Below are 19592 nucleotides of genomic sequence, written 5' to 3' on the forward strand. Positions count from 1 at the left end.
GAGAGAGAGGGAGCGTGAGAGAGAGGGAGTGTCAGAGAGAGGGAGGGAGGGAGAGAGGGAGAGGGAGAGAGAGGGAGTGTGTGAGAGAGAGAGAGAGAGAGAGGGAGTGTGCGAGTGAGAGAGAGAGGGAGTGTCAGAGAGAGGGAGTGTGAGAGAGAGGGTGTGAGAGAGAGGGAGTGTGAGAGGGAGTGAGGGGGAGAGGGTGTGAGAGAAAGGAAGTGTGAGAGAGGGGGAATGTGAGAGTGAGAGAGGGAGGGAAAGGGAGTGTGAGAGAGAGGGAGTGTGAGAGAGGGAGAGGGAGAGAGAGGAAGTGTGAGAGAGAGGGAGTGTGGGAGAGAGGGAGTGTGAGTGTGAGAGAGAGAGGGAGTGTGAGAGGGAGAGAGAGGTAGGGAGGGAGAGAGGGAGGGAGTGTGAGAGAGAGAGAGGGAGTGTGAGAGAGAGGGAAGGAGGGAGAGAGTGTGTGTGAGAGAGAGTGTGTGAGAGAGAGAGAGAGGGACTGAGAGAGAGGGAGGGAGGGAGCGAGGGAGTGTGTGAGATAGAGAGAGAGAGGGAGTGTGTGAGAGAGAGAGTTTGAGGGAGTGTGAGAGAGAGAGAGAGGGAGGGAGAGAGGGAGGGAGTGTGTGAGAGAGAGAGGGGGTGTGAAAGAGAGGGAGGGAGAGAGGGAGGGAGTGTGAGAGAGAGAGAGGGAGTGTGAGAGAGAGAGAGAGTGTGTGAGAGAGAGAGAGAGGGACTGTGAGAGAGAGGGAGGGAGGGAGCGAGGGAGTGTGTGAGATAGAGAGAGAGAGGGAGTGTGTGAGAGAGAGAGTTTGAGGGAGTGTGAGAGAGAGAGAGAGGGAGGGAGAGAGGGAGGGAGTGTGTGAGAGAGAGAGGGGGTGTGAAAGAGAGGGAGGGAGAGAGGGAGGGAGTGTGAGAGAGAGAGAGGGAGTGTGAGAGAGAGAGAGAGGGAGGGAGGGAGAGAGGGAGGGAGTGTGAGAGAGAGAGAGGGAGTGTGAGAGAGAGAGAGGGAGTGTGAGAGAGAGGGAAGGAGGGAGAGAGTGTGTGTGAGAGAGAGTGTGTGAGAGAGAGAGAGAGGGACTGTGAGAGAGAGGGAGGGAGGGAGAGAGGGAGTGTGTGAGAGAGAGAGGGAGGGAGTGTGTGAGAGAGAGAGGGAGTGTGAGAGAGAGAGGGAGGGAGGGAGAGAGAGAGGGGGTGAGAGAGAGAGGGAGGGAGGGAGAGAGAGAGAGAGCGAGTGAGAGAGAGAGGGAGGGAGGGAGAGAGTTTGTGTGAGAGTGTGAGAGAGAGAGGGAGTGTGAGAGAGAGACAGAAATAGAGAGGGAGTGTGAGAGAGAGAGGGAGTGTGAGAGAGAGAGAGAGGGGGAGTGTGAGGGAGAGAGAGGGAGAGAGGGAGTGTGGAGAGAGAGAGGGAATGTGAGAGAGAGGGAGGGAGGTAGTGTGAGAGAGAGAGTGTGCGAGAGAGAGAGGGAGTGAAAGAGAGAGAGAGGGAGTGAGAGAGAGAGAGAGGGAGGGAGTGTGAGAGAGAGGGAGGGAGTGTGTGAGAGAGAGAGGGACTGTGAGAGAGAGGGAGGGAGAGAGGGAGGGTGTGAGAGAGAGAGAGGGAGTGTGAGAGAGAGAGAGGGAGGGAGAGAGGGAGGGAGTGTGAGAGAGAGGCGAGGGAGTGTGAGAGAGAGAGAGGGAGTGTGAGAGAGAGGGAAGGAGGGAGAGAGTGTGTGAGAGAGAGTGTGTGTGAGAGAGAGAGAGGGACTGTGAGAGAGGGAGGGAGGGAGTGAGGGAGTGTGAGAGAGAGAGAGAGGGAGTGTGTGAGAGAGAGAGAGAGGGAGTGTGAGAGAGAGAGAGAGGGAGGGAGGGAGAGAGAGAGAGGGGGTGAGAGAGAGAGGAGGGAGGGAGAGAGAGAGAGGGAGTGAGAGAGAGAGGGAGGGAGGGAGAGAGTGTGTGTGAGAGAGTGTGTGTGTGAGAGAGAGAGAGAGGGAGTGTGAGAGAGAGAGAAATAGAGAGGGAGTGTGAGAGAGAGAGGGAGTGTGAGAGAGAGGGGAGAGAGGGAGTGTGAGGGAGAGAGGGAGAGAAGGAGTGTGGAGAGAGAGAGGGAATGAGAGAGAGGGAGGGCGAGAGGTAGTGTGAGAGAGAGAGTGTGCAAGAGAGAGAGAGGGAGTGAAAGAGAGAGAGAGGGAGTGAGAGAGAGAGAGAGAGAGGGAATGAGAGAGAGAGAGAGGGGGAGTATGAGAGAGAGGGAGAGAGGGAGTGTGAGAGAAAGAGAGAGAGAGAGAGGGTGTGAGAGAGAGAGGGGGAGTGTGTGAGAGAGGGAGGGAGGGTGAGAGGAGTGAGAGGGTGTGTGTGGGAGGGAGAGGGAATGTGCGAGGGAGGGTGTGAGGGAGAGGGGAGTGTGAGAGAGAGGGAGTGGAAGGGAGAGGGAGTGTGAGAGAGAGGGTGTGTGAGAGGGAGAGAGAGGAAGTGTGAGTGACAGGGAGTGTGTGAGGGAGTGGGAGGGAGATGGAATGTGAGAGAGAGGGGCTGTGTGAGAGAGGGAGGGAGGGAGAGGGTGTGTGTGAGAGAGAGAGAGAGAGAGGGAGAGAGGGAGTGTGAGGGAGAGAGAGGGAGTGAGTGTGAGAGGGATAGAGAGAGCGAGTTGTGAGGAGGGGAGTGAGAGAGAGAGAGAGGGAATGTGAGAGAGAGGGAGGGAGAGAGGTAGTGTGAGAGAGAGTGTGCGAGAGAGAGAGAGGGAGTGTGAGAGAGAGAGAGAGAGGGAGTGAGAGAGAGAGGGGGAGTATGAGAGAGATCAAGAGAGGGAGTGTGAGAGAGAGAGAGAGAGGGAGTGTGAGCAAGAGAGAGAGGGAGGGAGTGCGTGAGAGAGGGAGGGAGGGGAGTGTGTGTGTGAGAGAGAGAGAGAGAGGGTGTGAGACAGAGAAGGACTGTGAGAGAGAGGGAGGGAGGGAGAGAGGGAGTGTGTGAGAGAGAGAGGGGTGTGAGAGAGAGGGACTGTGAGAGAGAGGGACGGAGGGAGAGAGGGGAGTGTGTGAGAGAGAGAGAGGGAGTGTGAGAGAGAGGGAGGGAGTGTGAGAGAGAGGGAGTGTCAGAGAGAGAGGGAGGGAGGGAGAGAGGGAGAGGGTGAGTGGGGGGAGTGTGTGAGAGAGAGAGAGAGAGAGGGAGTGTGCGAGTGAGAGAGGGAGAGAGAGGGAGTGTGAGAGAGAGGAAGTGTGAGAGAGGGGGGGGGTGCGTGTGAGAGAGGGAGAGAGAGGGAGTGTGAGAGTGAGGGTGTGAGAGAGAGGGGAGTGTGAGGGGGGAGTGAGGGGGAGAGGGAGTGTGAGAGAAAGGAAGTGTGAGAGAGGGGGAATGTGAGTGTGAGAGAGGGAGAGAGAGGGAGTGTGAGAGAGGGGTGTGTGAGAGAGAGAGAGGGAGAGAGAGGGTGTGTGAGTGAGAGGGTGTGTGTGGGAGAGAGGGGAGTGTGAGTGAGAGAGGGAGAGAGGGAGTGAGAGTGAGTGTGAGTGTGAGGGGAGTGTGCGAGGGAGTGGGAGGGAGAGGGAGTGTGAGAGAGTGGGTGTGTGTGAGGGAGAGGGAGAGAGGGAGTGTGAGTGAGAGGGAGTATGAGTGAGTGGGTGTGTGTGAGGGAGTGGGAGGGAGAGGGTGTGTGAGAGAGAGGGAGTGGGTGGGAGAGGGAGTGTGAGAGAGAGGGAGTGGGTGGGAGAGGGAGTGTGAGAGAGAGGGTGTGTGGAGAGTGGGTGGGGTGAGAGGAGAGAGAGGGAGTGTGAGTGAGAGGGAGTGTGCGAGGGTGTGGGAGGGAGGGGAGTGTGTGTGAGAGGGAGGGAGGGAGAGGGAGTGTGTGAGAGAGGGTGGGTGAGAGGGGAGGGAGTGGAGTGTGAGTGAGAGGGAGTGTGCGAGGGGTGGGAGGGTGAGGGGTGTGTGAGAGAGGGAGGGAGGGAGTGGGTGAGTGTGAGTGAGGGGTGGGTGGAGGGAGAGAGAGGGAGTGTGAGTGAGAGGGTGGTGTGGAGGGAGTGGGTGGGGGAGGGGTGTGGGAGTGGGTGTGTGGAGGGAGTGGGTGGGAGAGGGAGTGTGAGAGAGAGGGAGGGAGGGAGAGGGGAGTGTGTGAGAGAGGGTGGGGTGAGAGGGGAGAGAGGGAGTGTGAGTGAGAGGGAGGTGTGCGAGGGAGTGGGGTGGGAGAGGGAGTGTGAGAGAGAGAGGTGGGTGTGAGAGAGAGGGGAGTGGGGGGGAGAGGGAGTGTGAGAGAGAGGGTGTGTGAGAGAGGGAGGGAGGGTGAGGGAGTGTGTGAGAGGGGTGGGTGAGAGTGAGAGGGAGTGTGCGAGGGAGTGGGAGGGAGAGGGAGTGTGTGAGAGAGGGAGGGAGGGAGACGGAGTGTGAGAGAGAGGGTGGGTGAGAGTGAGAGGGAGTGTGCGAGGGAGTGGGAGGGAGAGGGAGTGTGTGAGAGAGGGAGGGAGGGAGACGGAGTGTGAGAGAGAGGGTGGGTGAGAGTGAGAGGGAGTGTGCGAGGGAGTGGGAGGGAGAGGGAGTGTGTGAGAGAGGGAGGGAGGGAGAGGGAGTGTGAGAGAGAGGGTGGGTGAAAGTGAGAGGGAGTGTGCGAGGGAGTGGGAGGGAGAGTGAGTGTGTGAGAGAGGGAGTGTGCGAGGGAGCGGGAGGGAGAGGGAGAGAGGGTGTGAGAGACATAGAGAGAGGGTCAAAGGTCAGAGTTGACGCCCCGCCCACCTTCCCGCGGCTCCAGCAGCACGTCGCACTTGTCCCTCTTGAAGGTTCCCTTGGCGACGCCGGTGTAGTACATGACAGCGGCCTGGGAGAAGAGGGTGAGGGAGCGGCACTCGGAGCTGACGTTGGCCACGCCCACCGTCACGGTGAAGTCACTGCCCATGACTATCCCGTCGTCAGTGTGCACCGTCACCTCCACGTCGCTGGACGTCCACTGGTCAGCGTAGGTGTCCGGCCTACTCCCGTGGCGACAGGCCGTTTCCACGGCAATGCGTTCCTCATCTGTACCTGGGGGGGGGGGGGGGAATGAAAATGAAACGAAATGAAAACCGCTTATTGTCCCGAGTAGGCTTCAAATGAAGTTACTGTGAAAAGCCCCTAGTCGCCACATTCCGGCGCCTGTTCGGGGAAGGCCGGTACGGGAATCGAACCGTGCTGCAGGCCTGCTTTCAAAGCCAGCGATTTAGCCCAGTGTGCTAAACCAGCCCCCATCGAACGTTCAATACCTTCAACATCCAGACCCCTCCAACATCGCTAATCAGGCCAGTGACTGAATAATCCTTAACGGCTTTCATTACTTTCGATCAGCAAAAATAAAACATCCCAGCTCTCGGTCCACAGTTCAGAGATGTCCTCTGAGAGAGAGCGGTCTTTTGAACACGATACTCCAAGTGAGGCCTAACTAAGGTTCGAGACAGCTGCAACATGACTTGCCAATTCTTATACTCAATGCCCCGATCGATGAAGGCCAGCATGCCTTCTTGACCCCGTTATCCACGACCCTGTGATCGGTGGACATGCACGCCCAGATTTCTCTACCCGTCCGTACTTGCAAGAGTTCGACCATTTATTGTGCCAATCCTACATGCATTGGACCTTCCAAAGTGCATTACCTCACACACTTGGATGGATTAAACTGTGTCTGCCATCTCTCCACCCAAGACTCCACCCAATTTATATTCTGCTGTATCCTCTGACAATCATTGAAAGGGGCAACACAGGTGGAGAAGGTAGTCAAGAAGGCATACGGCATGCTTGCCTTCATTGGCCGGGGCATTGAGTATAAGAATTGGCAAGTCATGTTGCAGCTGTATAGAAACTTAGTTAGGCCACACTTGGAGTATAGTGTTCAATTCTGGTCGCCACACTACCAGAAGGATGTGGAGGCTTTAGAGAGGGTGCAGAAGAGATTTACCAGAATGTTGCCTGGTATGGAGGGCATTAGCTATGAGGAGCGGTTGAATAAACTCGGTTTGTTCTCACTGGAATGAAGGAGGTTGAGGGGCGACCTGATAGAGGTCTACAAAATTATGAGGGGCATAGGCAGAGTGGATAGTCAGAGGCTTTTCCCCAGGGTAGAGGGGTCAATTACTAGGGGGCATAGGTTTAAGGTGAGAGGGGCAAGGTTTAGAGTAGATGTACGAGGCAAGTTTTTTACGCAGAGGGTAGTGGGTGCCTGGAACTCGCTGCCGGAGGAGGTGGTGGAAGCAGGGACGATAGTGACGTTTAAGGGGCATCTTGACAAATACATGAATAGGATGGGAAGAGAGGGATACAGACCCAGGAAGTGTAGAAGATTGTAGTTTAGTCGGGCAGCATGGTCGGCACGGGCTTGGAGGGCCGAATTGCCTGTTCCTGTGCTGTACATTTCTTTGTTCTTTGTTGTTTGTTCTAATCCTCTTCACTCTCCGCAACTCCACCAATTTATGTGCCGTCTGCGCGCTTACTAATCTCCCTTCCAGAACCATGCAGAAACTCGGACTAATTGGCTTCAGAAACTGATTCTCCATTTGCTTCATCTCCCCTTATCCTCAGACAAGTCTGCGCTGCCTGAAACACCGTTAATCTCCATTTGACTGAACTGCGCTGAGAGTAAAACCTGCTCGACGTCTGGTCACAGCTTCATTCAGCGCCGGACTCGACTGCTTTCCGCAAACTGATCGACGCCTCAGCTCCACCCAGCTACGGCATCATTTCACCAAGCCGAAATCTAATTAACTCCACAGGGAATCCCCCTTAATCCAAACAAAATTCCATGAGCCCAAGCTTTTTACGGTGCCTTAATTGCACCCCTGGCTCCCAAAATCTTAGTCGTGTTTCAAACCAGGATTCTTTCGAAACGTGCCTGCAGCAGTCACACACACTAACCCAGGCTGTTAACCTTGACTGCCCCGAAGACCTATAATACTGAATATATCTGAAACGGCGATATTCATCACACCTGCTCAACGTGAACAGGTCTATTTCTGCTCTTGCCGAAAAAAAAGAGACATGTCGCTGAAGCTTTTCCTCATGTACTCATCAGGGCAAACACAGGAATGCCAAACTTCAAACCCTCACAACAATTTATATTTACGGGAAAGGTGGCGGTTTGCCGGTAAGGCGATGTCATGCTCACCACGGCATCAAACAACGCCACAAATGGATTTTGGTGCGGGCAAGGCGCCAGGCAGGTGGACCGTACATCCCAGAGGTTGGCCGAGCGTCCCTTCACTCGCTCCACGAGCCGGCGCCGGCACAACCCAAAGCTAAAGGGCTCCCGTCCGATGGGAATCCACGATTGAGTAGCAATTGCTGACCAATCCTGACTGCGCTGATAGCGACACTAACGACCAGTTCAAGATAATCGGTCCAACTCTGGGCGCTCGCTGGGAGCGACGCTCATTCCGACGGGGGAGCACATTCTCTGCGAACCGATGGAATCCGTTCCAAGCCTTGCTGCTGTTTTTTTTGTGAATGTTCCCCGTTGCTTTCTCCACGACATCAGAGACAGCTTGACAACCGCGATCCACGGCCTTTTCCCCCGGAGTGTAAATTGTTGTGAGAGTTTGAAGTTTGGCACTCTTCCATTTGTGCTGCTGGGCACAGTCTCGGCAGCGTAAGACCACCCCAGGGTCAAGGACTCGACCTCCAGAGCTTCCTGGGGTAAAGAGCTTCAAACATTCGCCACTCTTTGCGAGAAAAGAATTCTCAAATCCATCTTAAACGAGCGTCCCATTTATTCCGTGACTCGCTCCTCTGGTGCTACACGCTCTCAATGAGTGGAAACATTCTCCCAACATTTAGTCTGTCGACCCCCTACCCTGAGAATCTTCTATGTTTCAATCAGATCGCCTCTCATTGGCCTGAACTCGGAGGAGCAGTGGTTAGCACGGTTGCTTCACAGCTCCAGGGTCCCAGGTTCGATTCCCGGCTTGGGGGTCACTGTCTGTGCGGAGTCTGCACGCCCTCCCTGTGTCTGCGTGGGTTTCCTCCGGGTGCTCCGGTTTTCTCCCACAGTCCAAAGTCGTGCAGTTTAGGTGGATTGGCCGTGATAAACTGCCCCTTAGGTTAGGTGGGGTTACGGGGATAAAACAAAGAACAAAGAAAAATTAATAGAAAACAAAGAGTGGGGATTAATGGGTGTTTCTCTGGTTGGCAATCAGTAGCTCGTGGTGTCCCTCAGGGATCAGTGTTGGGCCCACAATTGTTCACAATTTACATAGATGATTTGGAGTTGGGGACCAAGGGCAATGTGTCCAAGTTTGCAGACGACACTAAGATAAGTGGTAAAGCAAAAAGTGCAGAGGATGCTGGAAGTCTGCAGAGGGATTTGGATAGGCTAAGTGAATGGGCTAGGGTCTGGCAGATGGAACACAATGTTGACAAATGTCAGGTTATCCATTTTGGTAGGAATAACAGCAAAAGGGATTATTATTTAAATGATAAAATATTAAAACATGCTGCTGTGCAGAGAGACCTGGGTGTGCTAGTGCATGAGTTGCAAATAGTTGGTTTACAGGTGCAACAGGTGATTAAGAAGGCGAATGGAATTTTGTCCTTCATTGCTAGAGGGATGGAGTTTAAGACTAGGGAGGTTATGCTGCAATTGTATAAGGTGTTAGTGAGGCCACACCTGGAGTATTGTGTTCAGTTTTGGTCTCCTTACTTGAGAAAGGACATACTGGCACTGGAGGGTGTGCAGAGGAGAGTTACTGGGTTAATCCCAGAGCTGAAGGGGTTGGATTACAAGGAGAGGTTGAGTAGACTGGGACTGTACTCGTTGGAATTTAGAAGGATGAGGGGTGATCCGATAGAAACATATAAGATTATGAAGGGAATAGACAGGATAGATGCGGGCAGGTTGTTTCCACTGGCGGGTGAAAGCAGAACTAGGGGGCATAGCCTCAAAATAAGAGGAAGTAGATTTAGGACTGTGTTTCGGAGGAACTTCTTCACCCATAGGGTTGTGAATCTATGGAATTCCTTACCCAGTGAAGCAGTAGAGGCTCCTTCATTAAATGTTTTGAAGATAAAGATAGATAGTTTTTTGAAGAATAAAGGGATTAAGGGTTATGGTGTTCGGGCCGGAAAGTGGAGCTGAGTCCACAAAAGATCAGCCATGATCTCATTGAATGGTGGAGCAGGCTCGAGGGGCCAGATGGCCTACTCCTGCTCCTAGTTCTTATGTTCTTATGAACCTCCTCTGCACCCTCTCTAAAGCATCCACATCCTTCTGGTAATGTGGCGACCAGAACTGCACGCAGTATTCCAAATGTGGCCTAACCAAAGTCCTATACAACTGTAACATGACCCGCCGACTCTTGTACTCAATACCCCATTCGATGAAGGCAAGCATGCCCTATGCCTTCTTGAGCACTCTATCAACCTGCGTTACCACCTTCAGGGTACAATGGACCTGAACACCCAGATCTCTCTGTACATCAATTTTTCCCAGGACTCTTCCACTGACCGTATAGTCCGCTCTTGAATTAGATCTTCCAAAATGCATCACCTCGCATTTTCCTGGATTGAACTCCATCTGCCATTTCTCTGCCCAACTCTCCAATCTATCTATATTTTGCTGTATTCTCTGATAGTCCCCTTCACTATCTGCTAATCCACCAATCTTGGTGTCATCTGCAAACTTGCTAATCAGACCACCCATACCTTCGTCCAGGTCATTTATGTCTATCACAAACAACAGTGGTCGAGGCACGGATCCCTGTGGAACACCACTAGTCACCTTTCTCCACTTTGAGACACTCCCTTCCACCACTACTCTCTGTCTCCTGTTGCCCAGCCAGTTCTTTATCCATCTAGCTAGTACACCCTGGACCCCATGAGACTTAACTTTCTCCATCAGCCTACCATGGGGAACCTTATCAAATGCCTTACTGAAGTCCATGTATATGACATCTACCGCCCTTCCCTCATCAATTAACGTTGGCACTTCCTCAAAGAATTCTATTAGGTTTGTAAGACATGACCTTCCCTGCACAAAACCATGCTGCCTCGCACTGATAAGTCTATTTTCTTCCAAATGGGAATAGATCCTATCCCTCAGTATCTTCTCCAACAGTTTGCCTACCACTGACGTCAAGCTCACAGGTCTATAATTCCCTGGATTATCCCTGCTACCCTTCTTAAACAAAGGGACAACATTAGCAATTCTCCAGTCCTCCGGATGCTGCAAAGATATCTGTTGAGGCCCCAGGTATTTCCTCTTTGGTTGGAGATGTGGGCTTGGGTAGGGTGCTCTTTCTGAGGACCGGTGCAGACTCGATGGGCCGAATGGCCTCCCTCTGCACTGTGCAGATCCAACCTGTTTAACCTTCCTCTCTCTATCTCCGTCTCTCTCTGTCTCTCTCTCCCCCTCCCTCTCTGTCCCCCATCTCTCGCTCTTTTTCTCTCTCTCCGCCCATCTCTATCTCTCCCCCGCTTTCTCCCTCTCGCACCCTTACTGTCCCCCTCCTCCCCCCCCCCACCCCCCCGCCTCTCTTTCTCTACCTCCCCCCACCTCTCCCCATCCCCCTTCTTTCTCTCTCTCCTCCCCTCTCTTTCGTCCCTCTCTCCCTCTTTCTCTGCCCCTTTGCCTTTCCCCCTCCCCTCTCTCTCTCTCTCCCTCACAGAATCACACACAGCAGAAAAGGCCATTCGGCCCATCGAGTCTGCTCCGATACATGCCCGCCTAACCCCATTTGCCAACACTTGGTCCATACCTTGACCGTTAAGACGTTGCCGAGCGCTCACCCAGGTACTTTCTAACAGGATGTGAGGCAACCGGCCAATACCCCCCCTCCCAGGCAGTGAGTTCCAGACCCTCACCGCCCTCTGGGTAAATAGGTTTCCCTCAAACCCCCCCTGAATCTCCCGCCCCTCACCTTGAGCTTGTGTCCCCCTCGTCACCGACCCTTCAACTCAGGGGAACAGCTGCTCCCGATCCACCCGGTCCAGGCCCCTCGTAATCTCGTCCACCTCGATCAGGTCGCCCCCCTCAGTCCTCTCTCCTCCAGCGAAAACGACCCCAAGCCTACCCAGCCTCTCCCCATCGCCGAAACGCTCCATCCCAGGGAACATCCTGGTGAATCTCCTCTGCAGCCCCCTCCAGCGCAATCACATCCTTCCTATAATGTGGCGACGAGAACTGAACACGGCACTCCAGCTGCGTCCTCGCCGAAGTTCGACACGTGGCGGAGGACCACAGCAGCCGACGCGGGGGGAAAGAGTGCCCCCATGGGCACAGGCCCGCCCACGGATCGGTGGGCCACGATCGCGGGCCAGGCCACCGTGGGGGCACCTCCCCCCCCCCCCCCGAGGCCCCGGCGGGGGGGGTCGGAGAATCCCGCCCCCTATTCTAAATGTGGCCTCCCTCGTACCTTGTACAGTTCCACCAAAACCTCCTTGTTTTTAAAACTCCGGCCCCCTTGATGTAAAAGCCAGCATTCTATTGGCCTTCCCTGTTCCCGTCCGCACCTCTGCGCTCGCTTTCTGCGTTTCATGGACACGGGCTCCCCTCCCCAAGTCCCTTCGCGCTACAACTTTCTGCCGCCTCTCTCCATGTAGTCAGTAGTCCGCCTTCTCCTTTATTCCAAAATGGACGCCCTCACGTTTTCCCACAACGAATTCCATTTGCCAATTTCCTGCCCACCCCCTTAACCCGTCAACGCCTCTCTGCGAAATGTTTATCTCCTCCGTACAACCCGCCTTCCTTCCCTGGCGTCCGCAGGTTTGGCCGCGGCGCACTCTGTTCCTTCCTCAGAGTCCCGGCCACCGATCCGGCGTCACTCCAGCGGAAACATGTAGGCCAGACCGGGTTAGCAGGGCAGATTTCCATCTCTAACGCAACTGTGGGGTGTTCCTTCAGAACCTGGGCCCGCTGTCACGCCCACCGTCGGGAACGTCCTTCCGGCGCGTGGCAATTTCAAGCAATGCTCGGCAGTTAACTGTCGGTCACCGTCAGCTGGTGCGTTGGAAAGGTGGGACGTGCGATCCTGCGACGGGGCAGCACTGGCGTTGATGGCCGCACCGAGTTTCTACACCCCCCCCCCCCCCACCCGCCCCCACCTCCGATTCCCATTGGTGTCCGAAATTTAGTTTAGCATCTTCCCCCTCCCCCCCTTCCCCACCCAATCCGCAGGTTAACCCTGTCCAGTCCTGTTAGAGTTTGATAGGTTTCTATGATATCCGCCCCCCCCCCCCGCCCCCCTCATTCTTCTGAACTCCAGCGAGAACAATCCCAACCGAGTCAATCTCTCCTCGTACGTCAGTCCCGCCATCCCTGGAATCAGTCTGGTAAACCTTCGCTGCTCTCCCTCGAGAGCAAGGACATCCTTCCTCAGAGAAGGAGACCAAAACTGCACACCATTCTCCAAGTGTGGCCTCACCAAGGCCCCGTGTGACTGGAGAACTCTCAGAGACCAAGCCACGGCTTAAAAATCACTTCCGAACATGGACGATCGCCCCCAGGTTGGAGAATTAACATCAATGGGCGCGACATTCGCGACATAGATGATTTGGAGTTGGGGACCAAGGGCAATGTGTCCAAGTTTGCAGACGACACTAAGATGAGTGGTAAAGCAAAAAGTGCAGAGGATGCTGGAAGTCTGCAGAGGGATTTGGATAGGCTAAGTGAATGGGCTAGGGTCTGGCAGATGGAATACAATGTTGACAAGTGTGAGGTCATCCATTTTGGTAGGAATAACAGCAAAAGGGATTATTATTTAAATGATAAAATATTAAAACATGCTGCTGTGCAGAGAGACCTGGGTGTGCTAGTGCATGAGTCGCAAAAAGTTGGTTTACAGGCGCAGCAGGTGATTAAGAAGGCAAATGGAATTTTGTCCTTCATTGCTAGAGGGATGGAGTTTAAGACTAGGGAGGTTATGCTGCAATTGTATCAGGTGTTAGTGAGGCCACACCTGGAGTATTGTGTTCCGTTTTGGTCTCCTTACCTCAGAAAGGACGTACTGGCACTGGAGGGTGTGCAAATGGCGCCGCCCCTCGGAGAATCGCTGCCTCTCCCACGGCGCCATCCCTACCATCCCCCCCCCCACACGCCGCCCCCCTCGGTTGAATGACCCGTTACCTTCCGAGAACTTGTAGGATTCGGTGATGTCCTCCCGCTCATCGGAGCCCACGGCCTTGGTGCTTATTTTGTGTCCGACGGCCTTCTTCTGCACCAGAACCTTCTGGAAACTTCCGTCCGGCTGCCTCTGCCAGTAGACTTTGTCGCTGTTTACCTGCGGATTGGGTGGCGGGGTGGGGGGGGGAGGAAGATGTTAAACTCAATTTCGGACACCAATGGGAATCAGAGGTGGGGGTGGGAGGAGGTGCGGCCATCAACAGCCAGTGCTGCCCCATCGCGGAATCGCAAGCCCCACCTTTCCAAGGAGAACGCACCAGCTGATGGTGACCGACAGTTAACCGCCGAGCAGTGCTTGAAAATTGCCGCGTGCTGGACTTTATTGACACACAGAGCCTTTTTCCTCGGATGGTGATGTCTTGCACGAGGGGGCATAGCTTTAAATTGAGGGGAGATAGGTATAAGATAGATGTCAGAGGTGGGTTCTTTACTCAGAGAGTAGTAAGGGTGTGGAATGCCCTGCCTGCAACGGTAGTGGACTCGCCAACACTAAGGACATTCAAATGGTCATTAGATAGACATAAGGACGATAACGGCTTTAGAGTGGTTTCACAGGTCGGCGCAACATCGAGGGCCGAAGGGCCTGTACTGCGTTGTAATGTTCTATGTTCTATGTTCTAGGGCCCTGTCCGCTGCAGACAGGAAGGACATACATACATACACGTCGCGCCTGGGCAAAATAAGTGACAGCCATTCGCTGGTTCATTCCTCAGCGGCAGTGACTCGAGCTGCCCGGTTAAAAGTTTCAAATAATGCCTGACAGTTAACTGTCGGTCCCCGTCCACTGTTGCCTTAATAAATTACCCTGAGGGACGGGAATAGATATGGTCAGAGATGGGACACCAGATGGAAGTCCTCTTCCCAAATTCATTCCTTACCTCTGCAAAGATAAACGGAGCGTCGTACTTCAAGTAGACCATACCATTCCGAATCGCGACCAGGGAGGCGGGCCCACAGCAGTACAGACCTGAAGAGAGATAGAGAGGCAGAGTGTGACAGGGCCAGAGAAGAGGACAATGGGTTCATGTTGAGGAGGCCATTTTGAGAGGAAGAGCACCGAGAAACAAGGAAGTGATATTCAACTTTTACCGAATCCTGGTTAGGCCACGCTGGGAGCACTGAGGGGGCGCCGCACTGTCAGAGGGTCAGTACTGAGGGAGTGCCGCACTGTCAGAGGGTCAGTACTGAGGGAGTGCCGCACTGTCAGAGGGTCAGTACTGAGGGAGAGCCGCACTGTCAGAGGATCAGTACTGAGGGAGTGCCGCACTGTCAGAGGGTCAGTACTGAGGGAGTGCCGCACTGCCAGAGGGTCAGTACTGAGGGAGTGCCGCACTGTCAGAGGGTCAGTACTGAGGGAGTGCCGCACTGTCAGAGAGTCAGTACTGAGGGAGCTCCGCACTGTCAGAGGGTCAGTACTGAGGGAGTGCTGCACTGTCAGAGGGTCAGTACTGAGGGAGTGCCGCATTGTCAGAGGGTCAGTACTGAGGGAGTGCCGCACTGTCAGAGGGTCAGTACTGACGGAGTGCCGCACTGTCAGAGGGTCAGTACTGAGGGGGCGCCGCACTGTCAGAGGGTCAGTACTGAGGGAGTGCCGCACTGTCAGAGGGTCAGTACTGAGGGAGTGCTGCACTGTCAGAGGGTCAGTACTGAGGGAGTGCTGCACTGTCAGAGGGTCAGTACTGAGGGAGTGCTGCACTGTCAGAGGGTCAGTACTGAGGGAGTGCCGCACTGTCAGAGAGTCAGTACTGAGGGAGCTCCGCACTGTCAGAGGGTCAGTACTGAGGGAGTGCTGCACTGTCAGAGGGTCAGTACTGAGGGAGCGCCGCACTGTCAGAGAGTCAGTACTGAGGGAGTGCTGCACTGTCAGAGGGTCAGTACTGAGGGAGTGCCGCACTGTCAGAGAGTCAGTACTGAGGGAGCGCCGCACTGTCAGAGGGTCAGTACTGAGGGAGTGCTGCACTGTCAGAGGGTCAGTACTGAGGGAGTGCTGCACTGTCAGAAGGTCAGTACTGAGGGAGTGCCGCACTGTCAGAGAGTCAGTACTGAGGGAGCTCCGCACTGTCAGAGGGTCAGTACTGAGGGAGTGCTGCACTGTCAGAGGGTCAGTACTGAGGGAGTGCCGCACTGTCAGAGGGTCAGTACTGAGGGGGCGCCGCACTGTCAGAGGGTCAGTACTGAGGGAGTGCCGCACTGTCAGAGGGTCAGTACTGAGGGAGTGCCGCACTGTCAGAGGGTCAGTACTGAGGGAGTGCCGCACTGTCAGAGGGTCAGTACTGAGGGAGTGCCGCACTGTCAGAGGGTCAGTACTGAGGGAGTGCCGCATTGTCAGAGGGTCAGTACTGAGGGAGTGCCGCACTGTCAGAGGGTCAGTACTGAGGGAGTGCTGCACTGTCAGAGGGTCAGTACTGAGGGAGTGCCGCACTGTCAGAGGGTCAGTACTGAGGGAGTGCCACACTGTCAGAGGGTCAGTACTGAGGAAGTGCCGCACTGTCAGAGGGTCAGTACTGTGGGAGTGCTGCACTGTCAGAGGGTCAGTGCTGAGGGAGTGCTGCACTGTCAGAGGGTCAGTACTGAGGAAGTGCCGCACTGTCAGAGGGTCAGTACTGAGGGAGTGCCGCACTGTCAGAGGGTCAGTACTGACGGAGCGCCGCACTGTCAGAGGGTCAGTACTGAGGGAGTGCTGCACTGTCAGAGGGTCAGTACTGAGGGAGTGCCGCACTGTCAGAGGGTCAGTACTGAGGGAGTGCTGCACTGTCAGAGGGTCAGTACTGAGGGAGTGCTGCACCGTCAGAGGGTCAGTACTGAGGGAGCGCCGCACTGTCAGAGGGTCAGTACTGAGGGACTGCCGCACTGTCAGAGGGTCAGTACTGAGGGAGTGCCGCACTGTCAGCGGGTCAGTACTGAGGGAGTGCCGCACTGTCAGAGGGTCAGTACTGAGGGAGTGCCGCATTGTCAGAGGGTCAGTACTGAGGGAGTGCCGCACTGTCAGAGGGTCAGTACTGAGGGAGTGCTGCACTGTCAGAGGGTCAGTACTGAGGAAGTGCCGCACTGTCAGAGGGTCAGTTCTGAGGGAGTGCCGCACTGTCAGAGGGTCAGTACTGAGGAAGTGCCGCACTGTCAGAGGGTCAGTACTGAGGGAGTGCCGCACTGTCAGAGGGTCAGTACTGACGGAGCGCCGCACTGTCAGAGGGTCAGTACTGAGGGAGTGCTGCACTGTCAGAGGGTCAGTACTGAGGGAGTGCCGCACTGTCAGAGGGTCAGTACTGAGGGAGTGCTGCACTGTCAGAGGGTCAGTACTGAGGGAGTGCTGCACCGTCAGAGGGTCAGTACTGAGGGAGCGCCGCACTGTCAGAGGGTCAGTACTGAGGGACTGCCGCACTGTCAGAGGGTCAGTACTGAGGGAGTGCCGCACTGTCAGCGGGTCAGTACTGAGGGAGTGCCGCACTGTCAGAGGGTCAGTACTGAGGGAGTGCCGCATTGTCAGAGGGTCAGTACTGAGGGAGTGCCGCACTGTCAGAGGGTCAGTACTGAGGGAGTGCTGCACTGTCAGAGGGTCAGTACTGAGGAAGTGCCGCACTGTCAGAGGGTCAGTACTGAGGGAGTGCCGCACTGTCAGAGGGTCAGTACTGAGGAAGTGCCGCTCTGTCAGAGGGTCAGTACTGAGGGAGTGCTGCACGGTCAGAGGGTCAGTACTGAGGGAGCGCCGCACTGTCAGAGGGTCGGTACTGAGGGACTGCCGCACTGTCAGAGGGTCAGTACTGAGGGAGTGCCGCACTGTCAGAGGGTCAGTACTGAGGGAGTGCTGCACGGTCAGAGGGTCAGTACTGAGGGAGCGCCGCACTGTCAGAGGGTCAGTACTGAGGGACTGCCGCACTGTCAGAGGGTCAGTACTGAGGGAGCGCCGCACTGTCAGAGGGTCAGTACTGAGGGAGTGCCGCACGGTCAGAGGGTCAGTACTGAGGGAGTGCCGCACTGTCAGAGGGTCAGTACTGAGGGACTGCCGCACTGTCAGAGGGTCAGTACTGAGGGAGCGCCGCACTGTCAGAGGGTCAGTACTGAGGGACTGCCGCACTGTCAGAGGGTCAGTACTGAGGGAGTGCCGCACTGTCAGAGGGTCAGTACTGAGGGAGTGCAGCACTGTCAGAGGGTCAGTACTGAGGGAGTGCCGCACTGTCAGAGGGTCAGTACTGAGGGGGCGTCGCACTGTCAGAGGGTCAGTACTGAGGGAGTGCCGCACTGTCAGAGGGTCAGTACTGAGGGGGCGTCGCACTGTCAGAGGGTCAGTACTGAGGGAGTGCCGCACTGTCAGAGGGTCAGTACTGAGGGAGTGCCGCACTGTCAGAGGGTCAGTACTGAGGGAGTGCCGCACTGTCAGAGGGTCAGTACTGAGGGAGTGCCGCACTGTCAGAGGGTCAGTACTGAGGGAGTGCCGCATTGTCAGAGGGTCAGTACTGAGGGAGTGCCGCACTGTCAGAGGGTCAGTACTGAGGAAGTGCCGCTCTGTCAGAGGGTCAGTACTGAGGGAGTGCTGCACGGTCAGAGGGTCAGTACTGAGGGAGTGCCGCACTGTCAGAGGGTCAGTACTGAGGGAGCGCCGCACTGTCAGAGGGTCCGTACTGAGGGACTGCCGCACTGTCAGAGGGTCAGTACTGAGGGAGTGCTGCACTGTCAGAGGGTCAGTACTGAGGGAGTGCCGCATTGTCAGAGGGTCAGTACTGAGAGTTTGCCGCACTGTCAGAGGGTCAGTACTGAGAGAGTTTGCCGCACTGTCAGAGGGTCAGTACTGAGGGAGTGCCGCACTGTCAGAGGGTCAGTACTGAGGGAGCTCCGCACTGTCAGAGGGTCAGTACTGAGGGAGTGCCGTACTGTCAGAGGGTCAGTACTGAGGGAGTGCCGCACTGTCGGAGGGTCAGTACTGAGGGAGTGCCGCACTGTCAGAGGGTCGGTACAGAGGGAGCGCCGCACTGTCAGAGGGTCAGTACTGAGGGAGTGCCGCACTGTCAGAGGGTCAGTACTGAGGGAGTGCCGCACTGTCGGAGGGTCAGTACTGAGTGAGTGCCGCACTGTCAGAGGATCAGTACTGAGGGAGTGCCGCACTGTCAGAGGGTCAGTACTGAGGGAGCGCCGCACTGTCAGAGGGTCAGTACTGAGGGAGCGCCGCACTGTCAGAGGGTCAGTACTGAGGGAGTGCCGCACTGTCAGAGGGTCAGTACTGAGGGAGTGCCGCACTGTCAGAGGGTCAGTACTGAGGGAGTATCGCACTGTCAGAGGGTCAGTACTGAGGGAGTGCCGCACTGTCAGAGGGTCAGTACTGAGGGAGTGCTGCACTGTCAGAGGGTCAGTACTGAGGGAGTGCCACACTGTCAGAGTGTCAGTACTGAGGGAGTGCCGCACTGTAAGAGGGTCAGTACTGAGGGAGTGCTGCACTGTCAGAGGGTCAGTACTGAGGGAGTGCCGCACTGTCAGAGGGTCAGTACTGAGGGAGCGCCGCACTGTCAGAGGGTCAGTACTGAGGGAGTGCCGCACTGTCAGAGGGTCAGTACTGAGGGAGTGCCGCACTGTCAGAGGGTCAGTACTGAGGGAGTGCCGCACTGTCAGAGGGTCAGTACTGAGGGAGTGCCGCACTGTCAGAGAGTCAGTACTGAGGGAGTGCCGCACTGTCAGAGAGTCAGTACTGAGGGAGCGCCGCACTGTCATGTGTTGCTCCGGTAATGGGATCTTTCTGTGCGAAGTCGATTTGACATCGGGAACACGCGGGTGAACCTACCACAGCTGGTCTCCTGCGGAGTGGCATCGATTACCTGCCAGCCACCAAATCCGGCCGGAAGGTCCGACCTCGACATCCAGCAGTCATTCCAAACATGAAAATTCCTGTGAGAGGCAGAACGAGAGAGTTAGAGGTGGAGAAATGAGAAAGTGAGGGAAAGGGAGCGAGAGACACAGAGAGAGAGTTAGAGCTGGGGAAATGAGGAGGGAGAGAGAGAGAGAGAGACCGAGAGAGAGAGAGAGGGACGGGGGAGAGATACAGAGAGACGGAGAGAAACACAGAGAGAGTTCGAGCTGGGGAAATGAGGAGGGAGAAAAAGAGAGAGAGACAGAGAGAGAGAGAGAGAGATAGATCGAGAGAGAGAGAGAGAGGGACAGGGGGAGAGATACAGAGAGATGGAGAGAGAGAGAGAGAGAGAGAGAGACACAGAGAGAGACAAAGAGAGAGACAGAGAGAGACACGGAGAGAGACAGAGAGGGAGTCAGAGGGAGGGAGAGAGCGAGACAGAGAGAGAGAGAGAGAGAGCGAAGGAGAGACAGAGAGACGGAGACAGAGAGAGGGTGACAGAGAGAGGGTGACAGAGGGAGAGAGACAGAGAGAGAGAGTGAGAGAGACAGAAAGAGAAAGACAGAGAGAGAGACAGAGAGAGAGACAGACAGAGAGACAGAGAGTCAAAGAGAGAGACAGGGAGAGAGAGACAGAGAGAGAGAGAGAGAGAGACTGAGAGAAAGGCAG

General features: G+C 55.5%; 1 protein-coding gene across 1 annotated transcript in view; it reads right to left on the minus strand.

Moving 5' to 3' along the window:
* LOC140418155 (protein-glutamine gamma-glutamyltransferase K-like) overlaps positions 1–19012 on the minus strand; it is a 25384-nt gene extending 6372 nt beyond the window's left edge. The window contains exons 1-4 of the mRNA XM_072501572.1: positions 18858–19012; positions 13969–14057; positions 13034–13187; positions 4690–4974 (exon numbers count right to left, since the gene is read on the minus strand). Of these exons, the coding sequence (XP_072357673.1) occupies positions 4690–4974; positions 13034–13187; positions 13969–14057; positions 18858–18933 (604 nt within the window). The 5' untranslated portion in view covers positions 18934–19012. The remainder of the gene's footprint in view (positions 1–4689; positions 4975–13033; positions 13188–13968; positions 14058–18857) is intronic.
* Positions 19013–19592: the final 580 nt, after the last annotated feature.

The sequence above is a fragment of the Scyliorhinus torazame genome, chromosome 5 (genome assembly GCF_047496885.1).
Source record: "Scyliorhinus torazame isolate Kashiwa2021f chromosome 5, sScyTor2.1, whole genome shotgun sequence".
NCBI lineage: Eukaryota > Metazoa > Chordata > Chondrichthyes > Carcharhiniformes > Scyliorhinidae > Scyliorhinus > Scyliorhinus torazame.